The sequence below is a fragment of the Hydra vulgaris genome, chromosome 05, assembly GCF_038396675.1.
Source record: "Hydra vulgaris chromosome 05, alternate assembly HydraT2T_AEP".
Taxonomy (NCBI): Eukaryota; Metazoa; Cnidaria; class Hydrozoa; order Anthoathecata; family Hydridae; genus Hydra; species Hydra vulgaris.
The window spans coordinates 12995838-13022196 of record NC_088924.1 but is presented as its reverse complement, the minus strand read 5'-3'; the positions used below and the strand labels follow the sequence as shown (position 1 = coordinate 13022196).

Genomic DNA, 26359 nt, shown 5'->3' with positions numbered 1-26359 from the left:
TGTTTGTATTGTAACCTTTAAAAGTTTTATACAGTTGAATTATGTCACCGTGTTGTCTTCTTTTAACTAGTGAGGGCATTCTAAGACTAGCTAGTCAATCTTCATAGCATAATAATAAATTTATTGATTGAATGTATTAATTTAGTGGCAAAACGCTGTACTTTTTCTAAAATGGCATTATCTCATTTTTGATATGGAGCTCATACTGGTACAGCAAACTCTAGAAGTGGTCGAACAAAAGAAAGATATAGAGATTTTAGTAGTTCCGCATCAAATTGAATAAAAGATTTCTTTATTATGCCCAACATACAGTTTACTATGTTTACACTTGATAAGACTTGATTTTTCCACCTCAAGTTATCTGAAAAAATCACTCCTAGGTCCCTTTCTGAATCTGATATGTTGAGTTTACAACCGTTTATATAAATTGGATATCTCTTATTTTTATAGCCATAGTGCATAACTAAACATTTGTCAATATTAAAGTTAAGCAACCAATTTTGTGTCCAAGCATACACAGAGTTCAAATCGCATTGTAGTTTGTTATGTAACTCATCAGAAAAACTAATCGACATGATTTTTGTGTCATCAGCATACAGTTTTGAAATATTTTTTAGGGACTCAGGATGATCATTTATATAAAGTATAAAAAGTTGTGGACCCAATACAGAGCTTTGAGGAACTCCACATCAGCCCAAGTTGAAACATAGTCTCTCATAATAACTCTCTGCTTTCTATTAGATAAGAGAGTATGAAACCAATGAATTACTAAGCCACTAACACCATATGCTTCAAGTTTTAAGATAAGCCTTTGATGTGGTACAGTATCAAATGTATTTTTTAAAATCAAGTAAAACTACATCCACAAAAATTCCTTGATCAACAATAGGTTAAATAATATTATCAAAAGTTAATATCAGCTACAAAATCAAATAGAGTTTTGAAAAGTAAAGGAGTTTAAAACTTGAATATTTAAAACTTTTCTTTGATAAAAGGAATTAAGGAGTTTGTTTAAAAGGTATAAACTTTATTGTTGTTAAAAATTCGCTCCTCTCTATTAATATTATAGTAATAAAATGCCCTTGTTAAGTAGATCTTCTTCATTGTTAAGTAGATTTTCTTCCTTGCATTATCTAGTTTAGTCACTAAACTATGGTTTTGAGAAAACAAATTCCAATGTTTTTTCTTTTCTTTTTTGTCTTTATATATACTCTCTATACCTTTATTTTATGTAGTTATCATTTTTTTGTATGTCTAGTATTCTTAAGTATGACTAGCTGTCAGAACCCATAATGCGGTTTATGGTTGATCTATGTTCCACGTCTAACTTTTGTTCTTTATATTTATTTTTAAGAGCCTCAGTATCATATACAGTGATGATTCAGGTTGTTTTAAAAAAACAGAAATTATTTTGTAAATAATATCCAGTAAAAATTGGAAATAATTTTTTTATTAATTCAAAGTATACATTTAAATAGAAATAAAGTGAACTTCTAATTAAAGTCTTCTAATTAAATTATAATTTAAAATGATTGAGATTTTCTATTAAGAAGCTATTAATAATATAGTAATAAAATTAAAAATATAAATATTTACAAAAAAATTTATTTACAAACAATAGTTAGACAATAAAGTATGTAACAAAATGAACAAGATGTATTTCTTTTTAGTAAATTGATTTACAAATTAACAAAGCATAGCTTGAAAAATTAACAAATTGTCAATTTCCTTCTTTTATACTGCATAAATATGTCATACAATTTATTTAAAATGAAATATAATATTGAAATATTTATGATATGTGAACTTAAAAGGAGAAAACCTTCAAATAAATTTACAAGTTTTTAGCTAATACTGCAGTAGCTGGTGCAGCATTCACTGTTGGTGTTATTGAATAATAATATTATTCAATAACACCATTCAATAATATTATTTTGTATAATATGGCTCGGCTTTTAGTAAAAATCAGCATTGAAGACAAACTTCTGTTGCATGAGATAGGAATTTTTTATTTAAATTGCAAATTAAAGCCATTATAGTGCCTTTTTGAAAAGTTAAAAATACTCTTTTCATATATATTATTTTTTTCAAAAATTCAACTCCCTTAATAATACACCAGATACCCACCACACTCTCCAAACATCTAACATCTTATAAATGTTTATTAAAATTATAATATGTTACATTATTAAACCTTCATTACAGAGATAGTCAGACAGTGTTACAATTCCGACACTCTTTATTGAAAAATGCTAAAAAGAAATACAACATTATCATCTAAGTATATTAAAAAAAAAAAACATTTCATTATGTAATCAGCATGTTAATAATGATGAGGACAAAAACATCATAAAACAATAACTGAATTAAGCATAAATACTGATTTGTAATGTTACCAGTTAACAATTTTTTTTTTCCTTTATTGTGTAGAATTCTCCAGTTTCTACTTAATTGTTGGCTAATGACTAATAAAGTAAATTTTAAATCATTAAAATTTACTACTTTAAAATCATGTTTTAACACTTGCTATGCAGGCAAATTTTTAAAATGACGACAACACAGAGCTAAAAAAAAGATTACAAAAGTTAATTAATTAAAAACAATAAGAACATTTTCAATCACATGTTTTGTTCCCTTTAGCAATATTTTTTTATGTTTGTTTAAAAGTTTAGTATCAAAACACAGACGAATGAGGCAAACTATTTTATTTTATTATTTTAATTAAATTAACATATATTAATGCAATAAGTTTCATATTATATAGTTATGTGTGTGTTTGTGTGTGAGCTAAATTATATACTTGTTTACTCAAAAGTTTAAAAATGCAACATAATGAAATGAATAGTATAATAGTTTGTGACTCAAGTAATAGTTATTTGAGTCACAACTATTATTTGTATTATTATATTTACTATTATTTGTATTATTATATTTTATTCTAAATTTTTAGATGTATCGAAATTTTAATACAAGTCCAAGTTACCACAAGGCGTGACATGGTAGAGGACATCAGTGTTTTAGATCGAGCAGCAAGTTCTGTAGAAAGGAGATTAGAAGAAATTAAAGAAAATGTAAAGTTCTTTACTTATTGTTTTTCTACTAATTTCCAAAATTTTTAAATTAAAAAAATCTTATTTTGTAAGTACTTTTCTTTAGCAATTAAATGATGAATCGATTGATGGCAGAATGCAGATAAACAATGAAGAACTTCAAATGCTTGAGCTGGAGATATCTTCTATGGACGCTGAAAGGTTTTATAGTTTTTATTTTTTTATTTTTAATTAAGTTGGTCCTAATTTTTCTTAAAAATAATCTTTCCAAATGTTTTTTTAATTACAAATATTTTAATAAGATTTTTTTCATAATCATAGACGAAGATTAACTAACAATCTTTCAACTATGGAACCAAGCAAATCCCAATCCCTTAACTCTCTTGATGAGCTGTCTGATTTTGAAGTTTTGGGAGAGAGCTCTGAAGATATTTCATCAGGTTTGAAAACATGTATTAACAATGCAAGACATTCTTTTTATATATATTTAGATTTTTGATAGTGGTGTAGATTAATTTTTTAATTTATAATAAATGCACATCTCTATCATTTTAATAAACACGCACCTCTATCATTTTAATAAAAACGCACCTCTATGATTTTAATAAACACACACCTCTATCATTTTAATAAATACACACCTCTATCATTTTAATAAACATGCACCTCTATCATTTTAATAAACATGCACCTCTATCATTTTAATAAACACACATCTCTATCATTTTAATAAACACGCACCTCTATCATTTTAATAAATACCTCTATCATTTTAATAAGCATACATATTTATTTTAAAAATTCTATTGCTTATTAATATCAAAAAAAATGTTGCAATATAAAAAGAAAACATTTTTTTATTTCAAATAAAACTAATCACCTTAAGTTATGTTTAATGATTTTGGCAATTTTATAACAGTTAAAACTTTGCATTTTTTTGTGTATGATAAACTTTCATATAAAAATGTTTATATCTTTGCAGTTATAGGATTTATATAAATTAATATTTATTTAAAAATATTGAGTAAGTCCTTTTTTGATTGACAAATAAAATGTTTCTATGATTAATTTTCCTATTAAACATCTTCAAATCCAAAAACAATTGTTCAATCAAAAAAAAAGTGTTTAATGCCTTATGACTTCTTACCAATCTTCTTAATGCTTGGATCTTAAAGTTTAACTTAAAAAATTAATTTTTTTTCTAAATGGTATATTTTGACCTAAATATCTATTACAGATAAAAAGCATATTTAGGTATAAACTGATTTAGGGTGATACAACAGGGCTTGAATTAAGCATACCGCGCTTTGCAAATCACGATTGCATTTCGCACCTTTGGGATTAGTTTTTTCTTAAAAAAACTATTTTATCTTTTTTTTTATAGCAATTTTTTTTCTTTTCTAATTTAGCATTTTTTTGACCATTCTTAATAGTATAGAATGTTTTTGTCTAAGTGTTTTATCAGGAGTAGAAGCGTGGCTAGTGGTACGGATCCCCTCTCTCCCCCAAAAAAATAGTCAGGGTCCTTAAAATCTGCTAGATATTGCTAAAAAAAATTTTTTTTAAATCTTTGCGTGGAAGCCAATAATATCCTACTTCTATTTTAAAGTTAAATTTTGTTTGAATTACTTACTGGATAAAGTACATCACAGTAAATTTACCTAAAATCTAAATCAAAACATCCAATTAAGTTACTCAACTATTAAATTTACTTAATATACTCAAAAACTCACAAAGGTTAGGCATACAAATATTTCTATTTATATCTTATTTTATTTATATCTATTTATATTTTATGTTGTTAACCCAAAATAAGCTTCTAATTAAAAATTATTTAAGCAAGAAATCACGAATAGAATATGAGAAACGCAATACCATTTTTTTGTATACTTTAATTTTATTTAAAGCGCTCTCAAGATTAATTATGTTCTATAACCATGCAAGGAATTTTTTATTAAAAGAAATCTATTTGAACAAGAAAAAATAATCTTGAAATTAAAGTTTGAAATTTAAAAAAGATGATTAAATAATTTAAAAGAATTTTAACACTCGTCAACAATAATTATCAATTTAATTGCAGTGAGTCCATAATACCATAATAGCATCAATTTAATTGCATTGAGTGATTTCTGAAAGTTCGGATTGTTTCTGAAAGTCACACATAGATCTAGCTACATCAATAATATCATATTTAGAAGATAGTGCAAGTGAGAAAGAGAGTTTTATTTAAATCATTAAAATTTTTAATAATAAAATATTTTTTGTAAAGGCGTCATTATTTTTTATTTTTTGAAAATAGTTTTAAAAGTAGAAACATTTTATTGTAAACATTAATCTAGTGATTACTTCAAACTTAAAATCAAAAATTGAATTATAAAAATTAAAAAAATAATTATTCTACTTCCACACCTTCCCACAAAAGTGTTTATGTTTAAAAAAAGTGTACACGCCCCAAATTAAATTTTTCTAGCAAGGTATGATTATAGTTTAAATAATTTTGTAATTTAAAAAAAAAAGTAAAAATTTCATTTTTAATTCAATTATAATTCTTTTTTTTTTTAATTTTTATTGCTACTCATAAAATAAAATAAATAATGGTAAGAACTAGAAGCTTTTTTAAAAAATATAATTAAATTGTAAATAAATTATCAATTTATAAAATTAACTATAGTATATATATATATATTTATATATATATATATATATATATATATATATATATATATATATATATATATAAAAATTAATATACAGTTAATTTTTTGGGTAATTGTTATTTCAATTATTAGTACTTTATTATATAGCAGTATATATTATATAATTTAATTATATTATATAACTTAATTATCTTATATTATTTAATTATATATATAATTTAATCATATTACATATAAATAGATTTTATAATTTTGCATTATATGATAATGTTTATATTATATAATATATTTGTGTATTACACAATATATATATATATATATGTAAATTTATATTTGTGTATTACATAATATATTGTATACTATATAACTAAATGTAATATAAATGTATTATATAAGTATGCTTCTTAATAATCTAGCTAAAAATTAAATAAAAAATATAAAGTTGACATAAAGTGCCTAATTTTGCAGCAACACACTTGGATGCTCGTCATAAATGCTGCTGTATATGCTATCGAAAAGCAGACAGAACACTTTCAGTAACAGCTTTGATACTTATCAAAATAATGGTTTTACCAAACTTTAATAATGATTATCCATCCTTTGCAACTGGAATATGCAACACCTGAAACATAGTATTATTACTGCATGGAAAGCCCTATGTGGGAACTACTCCTCGTTCCCTTCTAATACATCCACTTGCAGCATCAGGAGTAATTCTCTCCGTTCTAACCAGAAGTAAAAATTTCTGTGATTGTATTATCTGCAAAGTAGTCAAATCAACAAAACCTGGAACAAAAAGAACTAAAACTGGAGGTAGACCAAGAGCTCTGGAGAAACCACCAAAAAAGAATGCGTTTAACTATATGTAATCAGTGCTTTCAATCCATTGATTCATTACGAGGTCTTATGTGTACAAAGGTTTTTGGTTAATCCTTTCAATAATCTGACAAAGTTTTTGGACAAACCTTCGTCAGATTATTGAAAACTCCCTGAATCAAGAGGCAGGAGACAAATTAGCTGCAGATTAAATTAGAGTAAAGTTTGAAGAATCAGCAATTGTATCCTTTCAAACAGGAAGGCAATCTTTTACAGTTTCAAAATAATCAAATAAGCCTACTTCAGAATGGAGTCACAAAGGTTTGATGACCATTAAGGTTGATAGAAAGTTGTGTGGTTCTGATATGGACGCAATATCAAAAGCGATTCGTGTTAAGCACGGACAAAAATCAATAACACCTGGTTTTAAAGAACTCATGGTAGATAACAATGGGTCTTTAGTAGAGTACTTCTTAGCAGTAGACCTTGGTTTCTATAAATTGGAAACTGAGACTTTAACTGTGCGACGTGTTGTTCTTATTAAGGATGTGGAGAAACTCACCTAGAAAATGATAGAAAAAAGAAAACAATACGCTTTTAATTTTCAGGTGAAAGTATTTGTTGATGGCAGTGGAGGTTTCTTCAAGCTTGGAATTGGTATTGTTGATGTATCAAGTTACTTCAATTCTGATATCACCAAGAAATCAAACTTTTCTGAGGGCATTTGTCCAAACCTAAAAAAAGAAATGTCCGTTGATCAGACCTTACTCTTAGGAATAGTCCCAAATATTTAGGAGAATTATAAAAACTGTGCTGTGTTTTTCAAAAGTATTGACTTTGGAAATATTCAATTTACACTTTGCACAGATTTGAAACTATTTAATTTAATTTAAGGACTTCAAAACCATACTTGAATACATACATACAAAGTATCCTTGCTGCTTCTGTAATAAGAGTACAGATTGTGTATAATACCTCTTCTCTACAGGAGACATCAAAATCTTGCTTGGAAACAAGGATGTAATTCTGAATCATCACTGAAAGAATTTTGTAATTGCAAGAACAAACCACTTCTGCCAGGAGATGATGAAACTGAAGTTATGGAAGTATGCAATATACCTGAACTTCATCTCTATACAGGAACAATTAATCTATTGTGGAATAACCTATCAATAAGATAGGGACAAAAAGAATGGGAAATCCTCCTAGAAAGCAATTCCCTTGTCAGACAAAAACTTCATTATGGAGAGTTTGAAGGAAACCAGTGCAAGAAATTGATTTGATTAACAAATAAGCTTAGAGATGCTCTTTCTGAAGATCTAAGGGGATTTTGTGATGCCTTTGATGCATTTGATACTTTGGCTTACTCATCTTTCAGTAAGATACTCGGTATAGATTTTGAAAAAGCGATAGATGATTTTCTTGATATTTTTATTACTTTAGAGATCAAAACAAAGACTACCAAACTGCATATATTATTTTGCCATGTAAAGGAGTTTTGTAGAAAGAATGGATATGCACTGGGAGTTTACAGCAAACAGGCAGGAGAAACTATTCACTCAAGATTCAGTGAGTTTTCCAGATATAAACTTCCGAGTGATTTCCACAAAGAAACATACAAGAAGGGTCTATTAAGCGTTGTTCTTTCATACAACGCATAGCGAATTTTAGGCTTTGTTATGTTCAGTCCACATCTGCAAACAAACTGTTAAAACTAAAATATTTATTTTTATTAATTTTGACAGGATTTTTTGATTTATTGATATGAAATAAAATGTTATTTTAAATAATGGTATTTGTTGGTATGGGTTAGTTTATTAGCTACTTGTGTATGCCTTAAATAAATATTTCTGCGAAGTTCATTCTAAACTGGTTGTTTTTCTGTATATATTAATGAGAGAAAAATACACACATTTTTCCTCTCACAATAAGCACCTTTTTTTTTTCAGGACATGCTTTTCAAATTTTGTGAAATACTTTTTTGAGTACACTATAATCATACCTTAGTAGAAAAATTTAATTTGGGCATGTACACTTTTTCAAAACATAAACACTGTTGTAGGGAGGTGAGCTTCTGTTCAAAAAATTTTTTTCAAAAAAAGTAATTTAAGCATATACTTAAACTTATGGAAATGCAATTTGTTTGTTTGCTTTGATCTTATTTGTTTGGTCTATAGATATAGCTTGTGTTTGCACAAGTATGAGTTTTAAAATTTTATGAGATAATATTTTTGTTTATTAATTAGAACAATTAGAATATTTTCTTTGTTTTATTTTAATTGCGTTTATGTTATTAAGGTTATAAACTGTATAAAATAAAACAACACCACGAAGTATTGAATGGAGCATTGAATGCATTATTTGGATTATAATTATTTATTTGTCTTTTGTGTAAAAATCTTTTCTCTAATTTTTATACTTATTATTTACTTTTTTAATGATTCTCATAGTTTGTATCAAGGTACCCTATGGGTGGGATGCCTTGATACAAATTTCTAATTTTACTTACTAAGTCTCACAAGTTTAACTTGTTATATTTTGGTAAATTGATTTTATAGGAATAAATTTATTCTGCAAATAAAACCAATTGCCTAAAAGAAAGGAGTATTAAAAAGTTGTTACAAAGCAAAAACCCATAGTGTGTCATGGTGCCACACCCTCCCATATATAAATATATATATATATATATATATATATATATATATATATATATATATATATATATATATATATTATGTATATATATATATATATATATATATACACACACATACATATTATTGATTTATAATATTTATATATGTGTGTATATATATGTATAAATATGTATATATATGTGTGTGTGTGTGTGTGTGTGTGTATATATATATATATATTTATATATATGTATATATATGTATATATGTATATGTGTGTATATATATATATATATATATATATATATATATATATATATATATATATATATATATATATATATATATATATATATATTTATATATATATATACACACACACACATACATATTATTGATTTATAATATTTATATATGTGTGTATATATGTGTATATATATATGTATAAATATGTATATATATATGTGTGTGTAAATATATATATATATATATATATATATATGTGTATGTATATATATATATATATATATATATATATATATATATATATATATATATATATATATATATATATATATATATATATACACACAGTGAACTTCCGATATCTCGAACCTCCGAAAAAGAAACCAAGAAAATAGTTTGAGTTAGCGTCTTCTTCTTTAATTAGCATCTGTTTTCTTCTTGTATACTAAACATCTAGTTCACATTTCTACATGCTTGTCTGCAGAAATGTGTACTAGATGGTTTATTTGTTGTACCATATTACTGTATCATTAAAAGTCAGCTTAAAAGGCACAATAGATGTTTCGAAAATAGTTTCTTCATTTTTTAGAACTTTATCTAGAGTTATATCTGAATACTTTTCTTTATACAGACTCAGGCTAGACGCTCCATCAAAACCGCCTTTGAAATGCATAATTCCATGTAGATTGGTATCTTTAATGTATCTGATAATTTTAAAAATTTTATGAAAAGACGGATAGATATTTGCATTTTGTAATAAGGAGTTATTTCTGATTATCTGATATTATTCATTGGACAGATCACATTGAATTTTTAGGCTGAGAGCATCTTCAACTTTCATTTTAACAAGTCCTTGCCTAGACATGTTTTTCCTAATTTCATTTGCTTTATCTGGGTCCAAAGCCTTTTTTACTATAAAGATAAAATTGTTTCTATCTATGTTAGATTCAGTTGCTGCTCTTTTTAAAGAAGCTAAGGCTAATGCTTTGTGATTGTTGTCAGCTAAATGTCAGCAGCAGTGGTGTAGTAGTAAAGCGCTCGCTTCATAAGCGAGAGGTTCCGAGTTTGATTTCCACCACGTCCCTGGAAGTACCGTGCTCAACTTGTTTCTCCGTGCAGCGGCCTTGTTCGTCTAGGTTCGTTTTCGGAGTTAGAGTTGGGAGAGGGTTATAACCACAAGTAGCCTCCTCATCTGTAGTGGCCTTCTTGGCCTTGGGGAGGTGAATTACAAAAAAAATCAAAAAAACCAAACAGCAATTTTAGCTTTTTTGCTTCTTTTACCAAGATTTTCCCAAACATTATTTTTTCAACCTGGACCTTCTTTAAATTTAATTCTTTTAACAAGATAAGGAAAAAACTCCTTCTGTAAATAGAAACTTAAATAAATAGAATGATTGCATAAAGAAAATTATTAACAAATAATTTTGTTTCTTTCGCTACAGCTAAATTCCCTCTTTGAAAATCAATCTGTCATAGTTTCTACTATGCTTATTTTACTTAGCTCACACTTTTGCTTTAAAAACAGACAACTTATTCTTTAAGTAAGTAAGCTCTGATTTATTAAAGTCATTTTCATATATATATATATATATATATATATATATATATATATATATATATATATATATATATATATATATATATATATATATATATATATATATATATATATATATATACTAAAAATATTAAGTAACGCTAATACTCTTTTAAAAGAGTTTATATTTAAAATGATTAAATAAAATTTACTAGCTCCAATTTACTCTAATCTTTTATCATATACTTGCTAAATATAATATTTAGCAAGTAAATAATAAAAGGTCTATTTTAGATTGGAGCAAATTGGAGCAGGTAAATTTTATTCCATTAAATAGTATATGCTGACAGTAAACACTCAAAAACACTAAAGCCAGCATGGAGTTATGTGGAACATTTTTGTTCTTGTCCCACAAATAGTGTGTTACTAATAAAAAAAATTTTTTTACTAATATTATTCTTCATGCTGAGTAAAAGCTTAAACCTAATAATTTTTAGAAAAAAATCTTTCATTTATATTGTGAGTTGACACAATTTAAATAAATTAATAAAAAATACTAACACTTTAACTACTATGTCTCGATACAATAAATTTTTAAAACAAATTATTTTATCGAACATTTCCGGGTTTTTTCCGTCATAAAAAATACATTAACAAAGTACTTCAAATTAATACACAACCCTGCAATGGGTTTAAAAAAGTTATAAATTGTTACGCAACTGGCCTTACTATTATTAAAAGTTATATCTATTTAGAAACTAAAGACTTAAATTTTTTTCCTACTTTTGCCCCTTTATAAGGATTTTGAGCCACTGTTCACCGCACAGTGGCTCAAAGTCGAGTTATCGAGTGATTTTTATGAGAAAGTATTAGTGAGGGTTCAAGGGGAACTTGAAAGAACTTTAAGTTATATATATATATATATATATATATATATATATATATATATATATATATATATATATATATATATATATATATATATACACACATACATATAACTTGTATATATATATGTATATATAACTCGTATATTTATATATATATATATATATATATATATATATATATATATATATATATATATATATATATATATATATATATTAGGGTGGGGCATAAAACACCAAAGTCATTTAAAAAAATACCATAATAATTTTTCTGGTTCCTTTTGATATGAGTAATAAAAAAATGTAATTTTTTTTTTATAGGTACCCTATGGTCAGTCCCAGCAGTCCGAAAATTATAAAATTTATAATTTTTGTAAATAATAAGGGGGACAGGGTCACGTACAAATATTTTAAAGATATCTTAAGGGTTATTTTTGTAGCCTGATATATCTATTTTTAGATTATGTTTTGTTTTATTGCAAAAGATGATGGAAATGGTCAGCCCTACCCATTTAAATACATGATGTTTATATTTGGGAGGTAGGGGGGCGTATATATATTTTTTTCCTACGTATTTTAAATAAAAAATATTTTTACATTTGCATTTATTTTTTAAGGAAAGATTATTTTAAAGTTTTTAACCAAGATTTTGTTTCTGTTGTCTGAAATTTTAGCCGATGATCTGCAACAGCTAATAAATTAGCTTGGCTATCTTCTTCGTTTTTAAAAGTTTCAATGAAGTCTTGACCAAGTTTAATAGCACGTTCTGCACTATCATTTACAACAAGAAGACCAGTGACATAATTTTTAAATCTAACATAACCCTGAAAAATTTTCCCAGTTTAATGAACTGATTTTAAGCCATTATGTCTCATGTAATGTCATTTTTAATAAATCAAGTAAAAACCAGCTTTCAGGACCAATAAAATCTTCAATATTTTTAGTTATTTTTTTTTCATTGTCAGTAAAAATTTCGGAATTCAGTTTCCCTATCTTATAACTGGTGGGCTTCGCTGTTTGAGCTAATTTAAGAGCTAATTTTTGTAGCTGATCTACAGATAAACATTTATCAGCAAGACACATAACCACAAATCTTTCATTTAAATACCAATTGTGCTTTTTAAGTCATTTCAGTACGGCTTCTGCTGGTTTAAAACTGAATTCAGAACATTGTATCATTTCGTTAATAGCTTTTAGATCTAAAGTAGGTGCTATGGCAGGGATAGGAGCTTTAATAAACCATGGAACATAAAATAGTGCTGTAAATGAAGCAATTTCATAAATCAGCTTTCCCTCTTGCAATGATATTATGTTAGGACATAAGTTACTGAATTGTGGCTGAAGAAGATCATATGTTAAATAATAAACTCCCTGTGCCATAAACCTGGCATGATGTGAAGCCATTGGAAATCTAAAATGAAATTTTGTTACTTTGCCACCTAACCAAAGAACTGCTAATTGTATAAAATACTGATAGTCATTTCTTGGAAATATATCATTATCTAGGCAATTTTGAAGGAATGTTAATGATTCAGAAGCCTAAATTTCAAAAAACTTTTTTATTAAAATTTATAATTAAGCACATTAATCTAAATAGGACAATTAAACCAACCTGCTTTTCCAAAAAAGATAGAATTTTTTTTTTTAAGTCAAATCTCTTTAGGTTATCATAATTTATCTTCTTTTCAAGAATCGATTTCCAATTACACTTCAGCCTATCAAATAACTCAGTCTTTGGTCCACTTGTTTTACCACCAGTAAGAACATTTGAAAAGTGCTAAAATATATTTATTTTAAATCATTTAAATAAATTTTATTAATAAAGCATTTAATACATCAAGAAATATTAATAATTAAATATATAAATAAATATAAAAATATTATTTGAGTATTTCAATATTTATCTTTATATGTAATTCATAAACGTGATGACGACAAGCCATCCAAATTAAAGCTTTTTCTCTCCACTGCTCTATTAGAGTACAGACTTCTTTTAGCCAACCAGTATTTGTAACTGTGGTGTCAAAGGACAGACAATCAACATAGTCAAATAGCTCCCAGTCTTGTAAAATTTTTTTGATTGCTTTCCCAAGAGACTCAGCAGTGCCATCTTTCACAATTAAAATACCGAAAAGTTGGGATTCTGAGAGATCTGGTGAACTGATTAGTACAGCTACTCTTTCAACTTTTTCTTTACCAAGTTCTTTCATTTCTAACATAATTTTTGAGTCAAAATGCACAGTAAGATTTTTACCCTTAGCCAATGTAATAAAGTTTTCTTTAATATTAAAGGCAGTTTTTCTTATACTTTAATTTTTCTGCCTCAAAATACTTCGTTTAGAAATAGAAAAATCGTCTGTCGTTCCAGAACTATTATTTGTAAGAGAAGCTAGAGTTGCACTCAGTGCAGTTGAACTTATTCCATATCGTGATGCTGTTGGAGCTAAATCTTTTCCTATATTTTTTGGAACAATAAGAAGAACAAGATTAGATTTTCTAATTTTTCTAGAAGGCTGTAGATACTCTTCATCTTGGTTATCATCTAAAGTATTTAAAATTTTTGTTGTGTTTTCATATTTCTCAGTAACCAACTCTTTCTGTTTTCTTACGGACTCTTTTGTCCTTTGATATTTTATTTTCATTTCTCTTTTTGTTTTGTTTTTTACAAATTTTTGTGAAATTTTATCTTTACCCAACATTTTCTGAACACGCGCTCCTTTCTGGTAGTTGAGGCTATACTAATTGAGGAAATGTTTGGAAAATCAGCTCTTAGCATAAGATCTCTGTAATGGTAATATTGCAATACAATTTTTTTAGTTGGCAATTGTGTATTAGGTATTGTTTCAATTCTTTTTCCAACAAGAAAAACTTCACGATGAGATATTTTTCCAAAACTATTGCTTGTTGACATTATATTTATTTACACTAGGATAAAAATTTTAAAAATTACCGACTTTTTTAACTTAACTCTTCCCCCCCTACCTCCAAAATATAAACATCATGTATTTAAATGGGTAGGGCTGACCATTTCCATCATCTTATGCGATAAAACAAAACATAATCTAAAAATAGATATATCAGGCTACAAAAATAACCCTTAAAATATCTTTAATATATTTGTAAGTGACCTTGCCCCCCTTATTATTTACAAAAATTATAAATTTTTGTAATTTTCGGACTGCTGGGACCGACCATAGGGGTACCCATAAAAAAAAAAAAAATAACATTTTTTTAATACACATCAAAAGGAACCAGAAAAATTATTAAGGTATTTTTTTTAATGACTTGGGTGTTTTATGCCTCACCCTAATATATATATATATATATATATATATATATATATATATATATATATATATATATATATATATATATATATATATATATATATATATATATATATATATATATATATATATATATTGCACATTACTCACTTTTTTATACCAAGTTTCATCGAATCAAAAGAAAACGAACAATATGCTACGTTTTAAATTCATAAGTGGCGTAGATTATGATTCATCATTTGACGATGTGTTTTCGACCAGTAAACGTAATTCATATAGTGATAAAGATTACAAAAGAGGAGTTAGCGATACTAGGTCTAGTGAAAGCGATAATAACAAAGGATTATCTTCATCTATAAACGAACTAAAACGTCCATCTTACAAAAAAAAAACAAGTATAAAAAATAAAAAGAATTTCTTTACGAAAGCAGGAGAAGACGATTTTGTGTTTGAAAATGATTAAGTTATTTCTTATATTTTTGTATTCCTGTCAAATTATACAGAAATGTATATACCGATACTTTTGTGTCCATGTAAAATGACACAAAGGTATTTGGATTTTTACTTGTGTACTATTACAACTGCTACATGCTTATTTGCATTAGAGTTTTAAAACTTCAAAGAAGCAAGTTTATTTGAGATCATGACCAGAACTCAAATATTATTTTAAGATTTTAATGTTATTATTATTCGAGTAAGAACTTTGCTCTTCAAATATTTCTTTGTTTTTACCTAGCTTTCATTACTTTTTTTTTTATTTTATTTTAATTTTGTTTGAAACCATTTCTATTTACTCTTATCGAGTTTTATCAGCCATAGAGACAAGTTATTTTATGACAATTTTTTATATTAGAGAAATGATATATGAGAGAGCGTTTGCATTGTTTTTAATGTAATTTATTCATTTTCATAGACCTACTTTAAGGTTTTATAAGGCTTCTTAAAGGTTTTGCAAATTATTATTCGGAAAACAAATTTTAACAATGTGGAGCACTTTCATTAATAAATCGCTCAATTGCGATTCAAATTGTTTTACGTAATTTTCCCGACAAATTAATCCTCATGATTTAAAGGCATGTTGACGTAATATTATACACGTTATTTTTATTCATATGTAGTATCATATTTTTTTATAAAAACTGATACTTTTATCAAGGCGCGAATTTTTTATTATTTTTATTTTGTAATTATTAAAGACTGTAGTCTTACGTCGTAATTGACATAATTATTGTAAATTATTTTGGATATTTCTAATTGTTCGTTTTCAGATGTCTGTTTAAACAACTTTTGTTGTTATAACTTATGGATACAATATAACCCTCGACGCACAGTAAGTCAACAAAACAAAAGTGACAACAACCAAAAAAGCAAATCCCTAGAAATTTTTAAGTTTAGTTATGTCACTCTTTTAAGGTCTGTATAATTTAAAATTTAACTTTTGAGCTTATGTTCAATCTATTAGACAACTGTAATCCATATTATCGTGGTGATAATAATCGTGTACACAGCATTTTAATGTTATAATTTTCTGTTATTTCTAATAATTAGAAATAAGTGCTCGATATTGAATTTGCTTTTCTCTTTATAAGTTCAATTAAAAACGAAGTGATTTTATTAGATAACGTTTCGCGTTAGGCTAAGACTCTGGTGCTTTTTATAATAACATATATGTTTGTCAGTAGAGAGAGAAAAACCAGTCAACCAATAACTTGTTCTAATAAATCCTATTCAGCTGTCCCGTGTCATTAATAATAATCTAGTTATAGAGGAACTTGAGATAATATGGCAATTAGGGCATTTCTTTTTATTTCAAATATTTGGCTTTTTAAACATTGCTAATGTGATTTTATTCACTCAACAATATTTTCCTGATATCAGGAATTTATAATTTTTATAAGGTCAAAATTTTAAAACATTAAAAGATTGTTGATTATTTATTTAAAATATAAATATTATAAATGATATTGATATAAAAGCTTATAATTTATTTAATTAAATCCTGTCGATAAATTTAAGTTTAGTAAAATATCCTAAAAAGTGTATTTTGTCCTCATATACGGGTGGAGGAAGCAAGCAATTTTTTTTTTTTTTTTTTTGTTCCCAACTTCCCACCAACGCGGTTTTTGCAAAACATCCAACAGAAGCATAAAAATACTAAAAGGTACTTCTATACAATTAGACAACTTTTTTCTTAAAACTCATTAATTACAAATATAGTTAACATAAATTACAAATATAGGTCGAATGAAGACAGTGAAATAAATTAGTTTTTTTTTTCTTTCAATCCTAATAAAAAGTTGGTTTTGGTCCCAAAAAGAGGTTTTGGTCCTAAAAACCGTTTACACGATTATTTATCTTAAGGTAACTGTTAAACATTGAAATTTGCATTTGAAATAACAATGTAAACTACAATCTGTGCCACTCTCACGTTCAAACTATCAAAACTTGCAGAAATATAGTCATTTTCATAAGAATTAGTGATTTTCACAGTTTTACTCGCCTATTCAAATTTCATAAGTACAAATCTAAATAAGCGAGACTCTTCAATGAGGATCATTTTCTAGCTATATTAGTAACGAACACTTGTGTAAAATTTAAAGAAGTTTCATAAAGCATTAGTAAAGATATTATGTAAACGGAACAACCAAAACAACAAAAAACACGATCTGTGAAAAAAGAGTTTTATAAATCAGATAATATTTATTAACATAAATCAAAATAGAACTAACTCAAGGGATCCAGAACTATAGGGTTCGCATTCTTTAATGTCTTTTTTTTAATATAAACTCTTTTCTTAGATTTTTTACTTTTCCCTGTGTTTTTAAAATACTAGATGACTATTTACAATGAATTAAAGCTCTATTATGGCCATTTTTTAATGCATATTTTTCAAAAAAAACTTTCACGTGGAATACTAAAACAATCAAAACATTTCCAATACAATAAATACCATCAATGAAACTTATGATGGCAGAAGACACACCGATTGTAAGTACTTTCCTGCTACAATAAGTAGATTTGGTACAACCTGTCCAAATAATTCCATTTAAACACTCATTCATATTTTGGCTTTGGACATGGAGGCATTATTCTAGCGAGAGTCTTAACTTAATTCCTGAAAATACATTTTTTTTTCAGTAATGCCAAGTGCATAAAGAATACTTGAAAACAAATTGAGATGGAATTGCATAAGAAATAAATTGTAATAGAGGTGTTATAATTTCATAACATGGTTGCTAAGGGCGTTGATAAGAGTAAAAATCTATACCAACATTGAGATAAATTGAAATAAGCTCGATTTCCCCTTTTTTTTTTTACAATTTTGATGACAAATTAAGATTCTGTGATAAATTTTGATAAATGCAATTATAATAAAAAAAAAATGAAATTTTTAAGATATTCCCCTTTTTTAATTGTACAGAAGTACCTTGAGATTATAGTTTACACAATACCTGAAAGTGACCTGAAGCAAAATAAATCCAGCTACTTCAGCTTTTTTTTTCTTTTTTCTTTAGGAAATAACTTTTTTTTTTTTTTTTTTTTTTTGATGATTGAAATACGCTAGCTGAAAATGTTTTCAAAATTTAATAAATCTGATGACAAAAGATACTTTGAAAATCATATTATCCCGTTATTATAATTTTTAAAAAAAAAACCAAATAACAATGAAATCATATTAGCCATCCATAACTGATCGTTTTAGAAAAATAGGACTAATTTTCAAACCGTTTGCAATCTTTTCCGCTAAATTATCGGCGACGCAAATTTGTTCAATGTTTGCTTTATTATTTCAAAACTTCAAATAAAAATTTTTTAAAACATTGTTTAATAAAACACAAACAAAAGACAAGTAAAAACTATATATAACTTTCTTAAAAGTAAAAATTCACATTACACAATATAAAAAAAACTATTACAATTATTATTGGTATTTTCAATAAAATTTTTTCAAAATAGCTGGGGTAAAAAATGACAGTTAACAAACTAATAACAAACAAACTAATATACGTCTAAAAATATACTGTCATTAATGACGTCAGTGGGTAAAAATAAATATTTAATTTTAGATAGATACTGTAACAGTATTATCAAAGACCTATAGTCAGGGCCGACAGGACGGTTTACACAGTGTGTTTGTGAGAGAGGAATGGGAGTGGGGCATGAGGTGTAGTTATAGTATATGGTATCGTCTGCAAATTATGCAATCCTACAGGAGTGCGCAGGTTATCGCAGAAAAAATACTTTGAAAGCAGAAAAAATACTTTCACTGCTTTGCAGATTTTGCTTTTTTTCTATTATATATAAAACCAATTGGATCGAAAGCAATAACAATTATTTATGTTGTCAGCTAAAACTTTTGTTGAGTCATAGAATTGTGTTCATAGATTATGTTCAAATATTAAAAGTGTTTTTAATTTGCAAGTATAATGACTCGGACATTTCGAACTAAAGGTCTATATCTGAGCTTTCTGCATTTTTAAACGTGAACAAAAATTTTGAACGTGAGATTTTTATTAAAATCTTTTTTAATTTTTGTTTTTATTCAAAACTTTTTAAATTTCAGAAATACTATTCATTATTTACTTAAGTTCTTCACTTTTACTTCATATATATATATATATATATATATATATATATATATATATATATATATATATATATATATATATATATATATATATATATATATATATATATATATATATATATATATATATATATATATATATATATATTGCACATTACTCACTTTTTTATACCAAGTTTCATCGAATCAAAAGAAAACGAACAATATGCTACGTTTTAAATTCATAAGTGGCGTAGATTATGATTCATCATTTGACGATGTGTTTTCGACCAGTAAACGTAATTCATATAGTGATAAAGATTACAAAAGAGGAGTTAGCGATACTAGGTCTAGTGAAAGCGATAATAACAAAGGATTATCTTCATCTATAAACGAACTAAAACGTCCATCTTACAAAAAAAAAACAAGTATAAAAAATAAAAAGAATTTCTTTACGAAAGCAGGAGAAGACGATTTTGTGTTTGAAAATGATTAAGTTATTTCTTATATTTTTGTATTCCTGTCAAATTATACAGAAATGTATATACCGATACTTTTGTGTCCATGTAAAATGACACAAAGGTATTTGGATTTTTACTTGTGTACTATTACAACTGCTACATGCTTATTTGCATTAGAGTTTTAAAACTTCAAAGAAGCAAGTTTATTTGAGATCATGACCAGAACTCAAATATTATTTTAAGATTTTAATGTTATTATTATTCGAGTAAGAACTTTGCTCTTCAAATATTTCTTTGTTTTTACCTAGCTTTCATTACTTTTTTTTTTATTTTATTTTAATTTTGTTTGAAACCATTTCTATTTACTCTTATCGAGTTTTATCAGCCATAGAGACAAGTTATTTTATGACAATTTTTTATATTAGAGAAATGATATATGAGAGAGCGTTTGCATTGTTTTTAATGTAATTTATTCATTTTCATAGACCTACTTTAAGGTTTTATAAGGCTTCTTAAAGGTTTTGCAAATTATTATTCGGAAAACAAATTTTAACAATGTGGAGCACTTTCATTAATAAATCGCTCAATTGCGATTCAAATTGTTTTACGTAATTTTCCCGACAAATTAATCCTCATGATTTAAAGGCATGTTGACGTAATATTATACACGTTATTTTTATTCATATGTAGTATCATATTTTTTTATAAAAACTGATACTTTTATCAAGGCGCGAATTTTTTATTATTTTTATTTTGTAATTATTAAAGACTGTAGTCTTACGTCGTAATTGACATAATTATTGTAAATTATTTTGGATATTTCTAATTGTTCGTTTTCAGATGTCTGTTTAAACAACTTTTGTTGTTATAACTTATGGATACAATATAACCCTCGACGCACAGTAAGTCAACAAAACAAAAGTGACAACAACCAAAAAAGCAAATCCCTAGAAATTTTTAAGTTTAGTTATGTCACTCTTTTAAGGTCTGTATAATTTAAAATTTAACTTTTGAGCTTATGTTCAATCTATTAGACAACTGTAATCCATATTATCGTGGTGATAATAATCGTGTACACAGCATTTTAATGTTATAATTTTCTGTTATTTCTAATAATTAGAAATAAGTGCTCGATATTGAATTTGCTTTTCTCTTTATAAGTTCAATTAAAAACGAAGTGATTTTATTAGATAACGTTTCGCGTTAGGCTAAGACTCTGGTGCTTTTTATAATAACATATATGTTTGTCAGTAGAGAGAGAAAAACCAGTCAACCAATAACTTGTTCTAATAAATCCTATTCAGCTGTCCCGTGTCATTAATAATAATCTAGTTATAGAGGAACTTGAGATAATATGGCAATTAGGGCATTTCTTTTTATTTCAAATATTTGGCTTTTTAAACATTGCTAATGTGATTTTATTCACTCAACAATATTTTCCTGATATCAGGAATTTATAATTTTTATAAGGTCAAAATTTTAAAACATTAAAAGATTGTTGATTATTTATTTAAAATATAAATATTATAAATGATATTGATATAAAAGCTTATAATTTATTTAATTAAATCCTGTCGATAAATTTAAGTTTAGTAAAATATCCTAAAAAGTGTATTTTGTCCTCATATACGGGTGGAGGAAGCAAGCAATTTTTTTTTTTTTTTTTTTGTTCCCAACTTCCCACCAACGCGGTTTTTGCAAAACATCCAACAGAAGCATAAAAATACTAAAAGGTACTTCTATACAATTAGACAACTTTTTTCTTAAAACTCATTAATTACAAATATAGTTAACATAAATTACAAATATAGGTCGAATGAAGACAGTGAAATAAATTAGTTTTTTTTTTCTTTCAATCCTAATAAAAAGTTGGTTTTGGTCCCAAAAAGAGGTTTTGGTCCTAAAAACCGTTTACACGATTATTTATCTTAAGGTAACTGTTAAACATTGAAATTTGCATTTGAAATAACAATGTAAACTACAATCTGTGCCACTCTCACGTTCAAACTATCAAAACTTGCAGAAATATAGTCATTTTCATAAGAATTAGTGATTTTCACAGTTTTACTCGCCTATTCAAATTTCATAAGTACAAATCTAAATAAGCGAGACTCTTCAATGAGGATCATTTTCTAGCTATATTAGTAACGAACACTTGTGTAAAATTTAAAGAAGTTTCATAAAGCATTAGTAAAGATATTATGTAAACGGAACAACCAAAACAACAAAAAACACGATCTGTGAAAAAAGAGTTTTATAAATCAGATAATATTTATTAACATAAATCAAAATAGAACTAACTCAAGGGATCCAGAACTATAGGGTTCGCATTCTTTAATGTCTTTTTTTTAATATAAACTCTTTTCTTAGATTTTTTACTTTTCCCTGTGTTTTTAAAATACTAGATGACTATTTACAATGAATTAAAGCTCTATTATGGCCATTTTTTAATGCATATTTTTCAAAAAAAACTTTCACGTGGAATACTAAAACAATCAAAACATTTCCAATACAATAAATACCATCAATGAAACTTATGATGGCAGAAGACACACCGATTGTAAGTACTTTCCTGCTACAATAAGTAGATTTGGTACAACCTGTCCAAATAATTCCATTTAAACACTCATTCATATTTTGGCTTTGGACATGGAGGCATTATTCTAGCGAGAGTCTTAACTTAATTCCTGAAAATACATTTTTTTTTCAGTAATGCCAAGTGCATAAAGAATACTTGAAAACAAATTGAGATGGAATTGCATAAGAAATAAATTGTAATAGAGGTGTTATAATTTCATAACATGGTTGCTAAGGGCGTTGATAAGAGTAAAAATCTATACCAACATTGAGATAAATTGAAATAAGCTCGATTTCCCCTTTTTTTTTTTACAATTTTGATGACAAATTAAGATTCTGTGATAAATTTTGATAAATGCAATTATAATAAAAAAAAAATGAAATTTTTAAGATATTCCCCTTTTTTAATTGTACAGAAGTACCTTGAGATTATAGTTTACACAATACCTGAAAGTGACCTGAAGCAAAATAAATCCAGCTACTTCAGCTTTTTTTTTCTTTTTTCTTTAGGAAATAACTTTTTTTTTTTTTTTTTTTTTTGATGATTGAAATACGCTAGCTGAAAATGTTTTCAAAATTTAATAAATCTGATGACAAAAGATACTTTGAAAATCATATTATCCCGTTATTATAATTTTTAAAAAAAAAACCAAATAACAATGAAATCATATTAGCCATCCATAACTGATCGTTTTAGAAAAATAGGACTAATTTTCAAACCGTTTGCAATCTTTTCCGCTAAATTATCGGCGACGCAAATTTGTTCAATGTTTGCTTTATTATTTCAAAACTTCAAATAAAAATTTTTTAAAACATTGTTTAATAAAACACAAACAAAAGACAAGTAAAAACTATATATAACTTTCTTAAAAGTAAAAATTCACATTACACAATATAAAAAAAACTATTACAATTATTATTGGTATTTTCAATAAAATTTTTTCAAAATAGCTGGGGTAAAAAATGACAGTTAACAAACTAATAACAAACAAACTAATATACGTCTAAAAATATACTGTCATTAATGACGTCAGTGGGTAAAAATAAATATTTAATTTTAGATAGATACTGTAACAGTATTATCAAAGACCTATAGTCAGGGCCGACAGGACGGTTTACACAGTGTGTTTGTGAGAGAGGAATGGGAGTGGGGCATGAGGTGTAGTTATAGTATATGGTATCGTCTGCAAATTATGCAATCCTACAGGAGTGCGCAGGTTATCGCAGAAAAAATACTTTGAAAGCAGAAAAAATACTTTCACTGCTTTGCAGATTTTGCTTTTTTTCTATTATATATAAAACCAATTGGATCGAAAGCAATAACAATTATTTATGTTGTCAGCTAAAACTTTTGTTGAGTCATAGAATTGTGTTCATAGATTATGTTCAAATATTAAAAGTGTTTTTAATTTGCAAGTATAATGACTCGGACATTTCGAACTAAAGGTCTATATCTGAGCTTTCTGCATTTTTAAACGTGAACAAAAATTTTGAACGTGAGATTTTTATTAAAATCTTTTTTAATTTTTGTTTTTATTCAAAACTTTTTAAATTTCAGAAATACTATTCATTATTTACTTAAGTTCTTCACTTTTACTTCACTGTCTTGAAACAGAGATGTGTTCAAGACAGTAAAGTTAAAGTGAAGAACTTAACTAAAACCAAGATACTTGGGCTCAAAACCAAGGTTAATATTTAAGACTTCAAGAGTAATACCAAGACATCAAGTCAACCAAAGACTCATGCCAAGACTTTGGAAGTTTTTCACGAGATCAAGATCAAGACTTAGATTCTTAGAAGTTCAACGCAATAGGATTCATGCTCAAAAATATATGTATACTATTAGGCCTTTAGCTGATGTATCTTTTTTACCATTTATACACATACTCCATAATAACACGTAACTACACATGCATAAATAATCATTGTATAGCAAACTGTTGCAGTCTACAATACAAAATTTTATAATAAGAGAAAACTAACCGGTTTCTTTTATTGTTATAAACAAAATGTAACCAATAAGAAACGAGACAAGATCATCACATTGTAAAACTAAGAATAGCCCACATATAGCAGACATGCAGGTTGTTTTTTTTACAACATTAGCCACATACACATGCAAGATTAAAACAGATAACTATTCATCACTTGATTTCATAACTTGATTAAAAAGTTAATCTTAGTATTCACAATTTATTAATAATTACTAAACTATCCATTGTGTTGATATTTTTTGTTAGGATCAAGAAAGTACAACATAATAAAGATTCAAGACCGAGACCAAGACCAATACTCCAGGCTTTTAAGACCAAGACCAAAACCAAGACTTTAAGATCAAGACAAAAACAGTTAAATATGAGTCTCAAGACGTCTTGAGACCAAGAATTAAGTCTTAAGACCTACATCTTTGATCTGAACACACTTTATTAAATTAGTCAACCAAATAACTGATAGCTTTGATAAAAACAAATTTACTTCAAGAATTTTTTTTTAAAAGCAATTGATTATTAAATTCTTCTAGAAAAGTTGGAGAATTATAAGGTCTTTAATGAAGACTGCTATTTAATTGAAATTAGTTTACTATTAAAAAAACAATATATGTTAAATAAATTATTAAATTTGAAATACACTCTGTTAGCAGTACATCAAAGATCAATCCTTGGTCCACTTGGTCCATGAATATTTTTTACTTAAACAAATGACTAAGATTATGTATTAGTAATGAGGCATGCTTGTCAATTACGCATAAAATGAAGCATGCTTATCAATTAGACATAAAATGAAGCATGGTTGTCAATTACACATAAAATAAAGCATGCTTATCAATCAGACATAAAATGAAGCAAGCTTATCAATTAGACATAAAACGATGTATGCTTGTCAATTACACATAAAATGAAGCATGCTTATCAATTAGACATAAAATGAAGCATGCTTGTCAATTACACATAAAATGAAGCATGCTTATCAATTACACATAAAATGAAGCATGCTTGTCAATTACACATAAAATGAAGCATGCTTATCAATTAGACATAAAATGAAGCATGCTTGTCAATTACACATAAAATGAAGCATGCTTATCAATTACACATAAAATGAAGCATGCTTGTCAATTACACATAAAATGAAGCATGCTTATCAATTAGACATAAATTGAAGCATGCTTATCAATTAGGCATAAAATGAAGCATGCTTATCAATTAGACATAAAATGAAACATGGTTGTCAATTACACATAAAATGAAGCATGGTTGTCAATTACACATAAAATGAAGCATGCTTATCAATTAGACATAAAATGAAGCATGCTTGTTAATTACACATAAAATGAAGCATGCTTATCAATTAGACATAAAATGAAGCGTGGTTGTCAATTCGACATATAGTTATCTATCGAGTAAGAAAATCCTCTTCAAAACAGTTTTTTTAGGGTAGAGCGGGGCTTGTAAAGAAATTTTGCAAAATATAATTTATATAACTTTTTATATAACTTTTTCATTTTTAGAAAGGTAAAATAACCTGCTGAAAATCTTAACAATTAAAGTTTTAAGAAAAAAACTTGTATTTTATTAGTTTAATACAAACTCCAATTTAAAAATTACTAATTAAAAAAAAATGTATACAATGTACAA

At 26.4% G+C, this 26359-nt stretch overlaps 1 protein-coding gene and 1 long non-coding RNA gene across 3 annotated transcripts in view; both read left to right on the top strand.

Moving 5' to 3' along the window:
• LOC136071870 (unconventional myosin-IXa-like) overlaps positions 1-16403 on the top strand; it is a 77379-nt gene extending 60976 nt beyond the window's left edge. For both annotated transcript variants that reach the window (XM_065797415.1, XM_065797414.1), the window contains 4 exons: positions 2951-3071; positions 3157-3251; positions 3372-3490; positions 15284-16403. In XM_065797415.1, coding sequence (XP_065653487.1) covers positions 2951-3071; positions 3157-3251; positions 3372-3490; positions 15284-15582 — 634 coding nt within the window. In that variant the 3' untranslated portion in view covers positions 15583-16403. The remainder of the gene's footprint in view (positions 1-2950; positions 3072-3156; positions 3252-3371; positions 3491-15283) is intronic.
• Positions 16404-19226: 2823 nt separating this feature from the next.
• On the top strand, positions 19227-21003 carry LOC136080587 (uncharacterized). The gene is made up of 2 exons (XR_010638546.1): positions 19227-19621; positions 19884-21003. It is a non-coding gene; the product is annotated as an uncharacterized LOC136080587 (long non-coding RNA).
• Positions 21004-26359: the final 5356 nt, after the last annotated feature.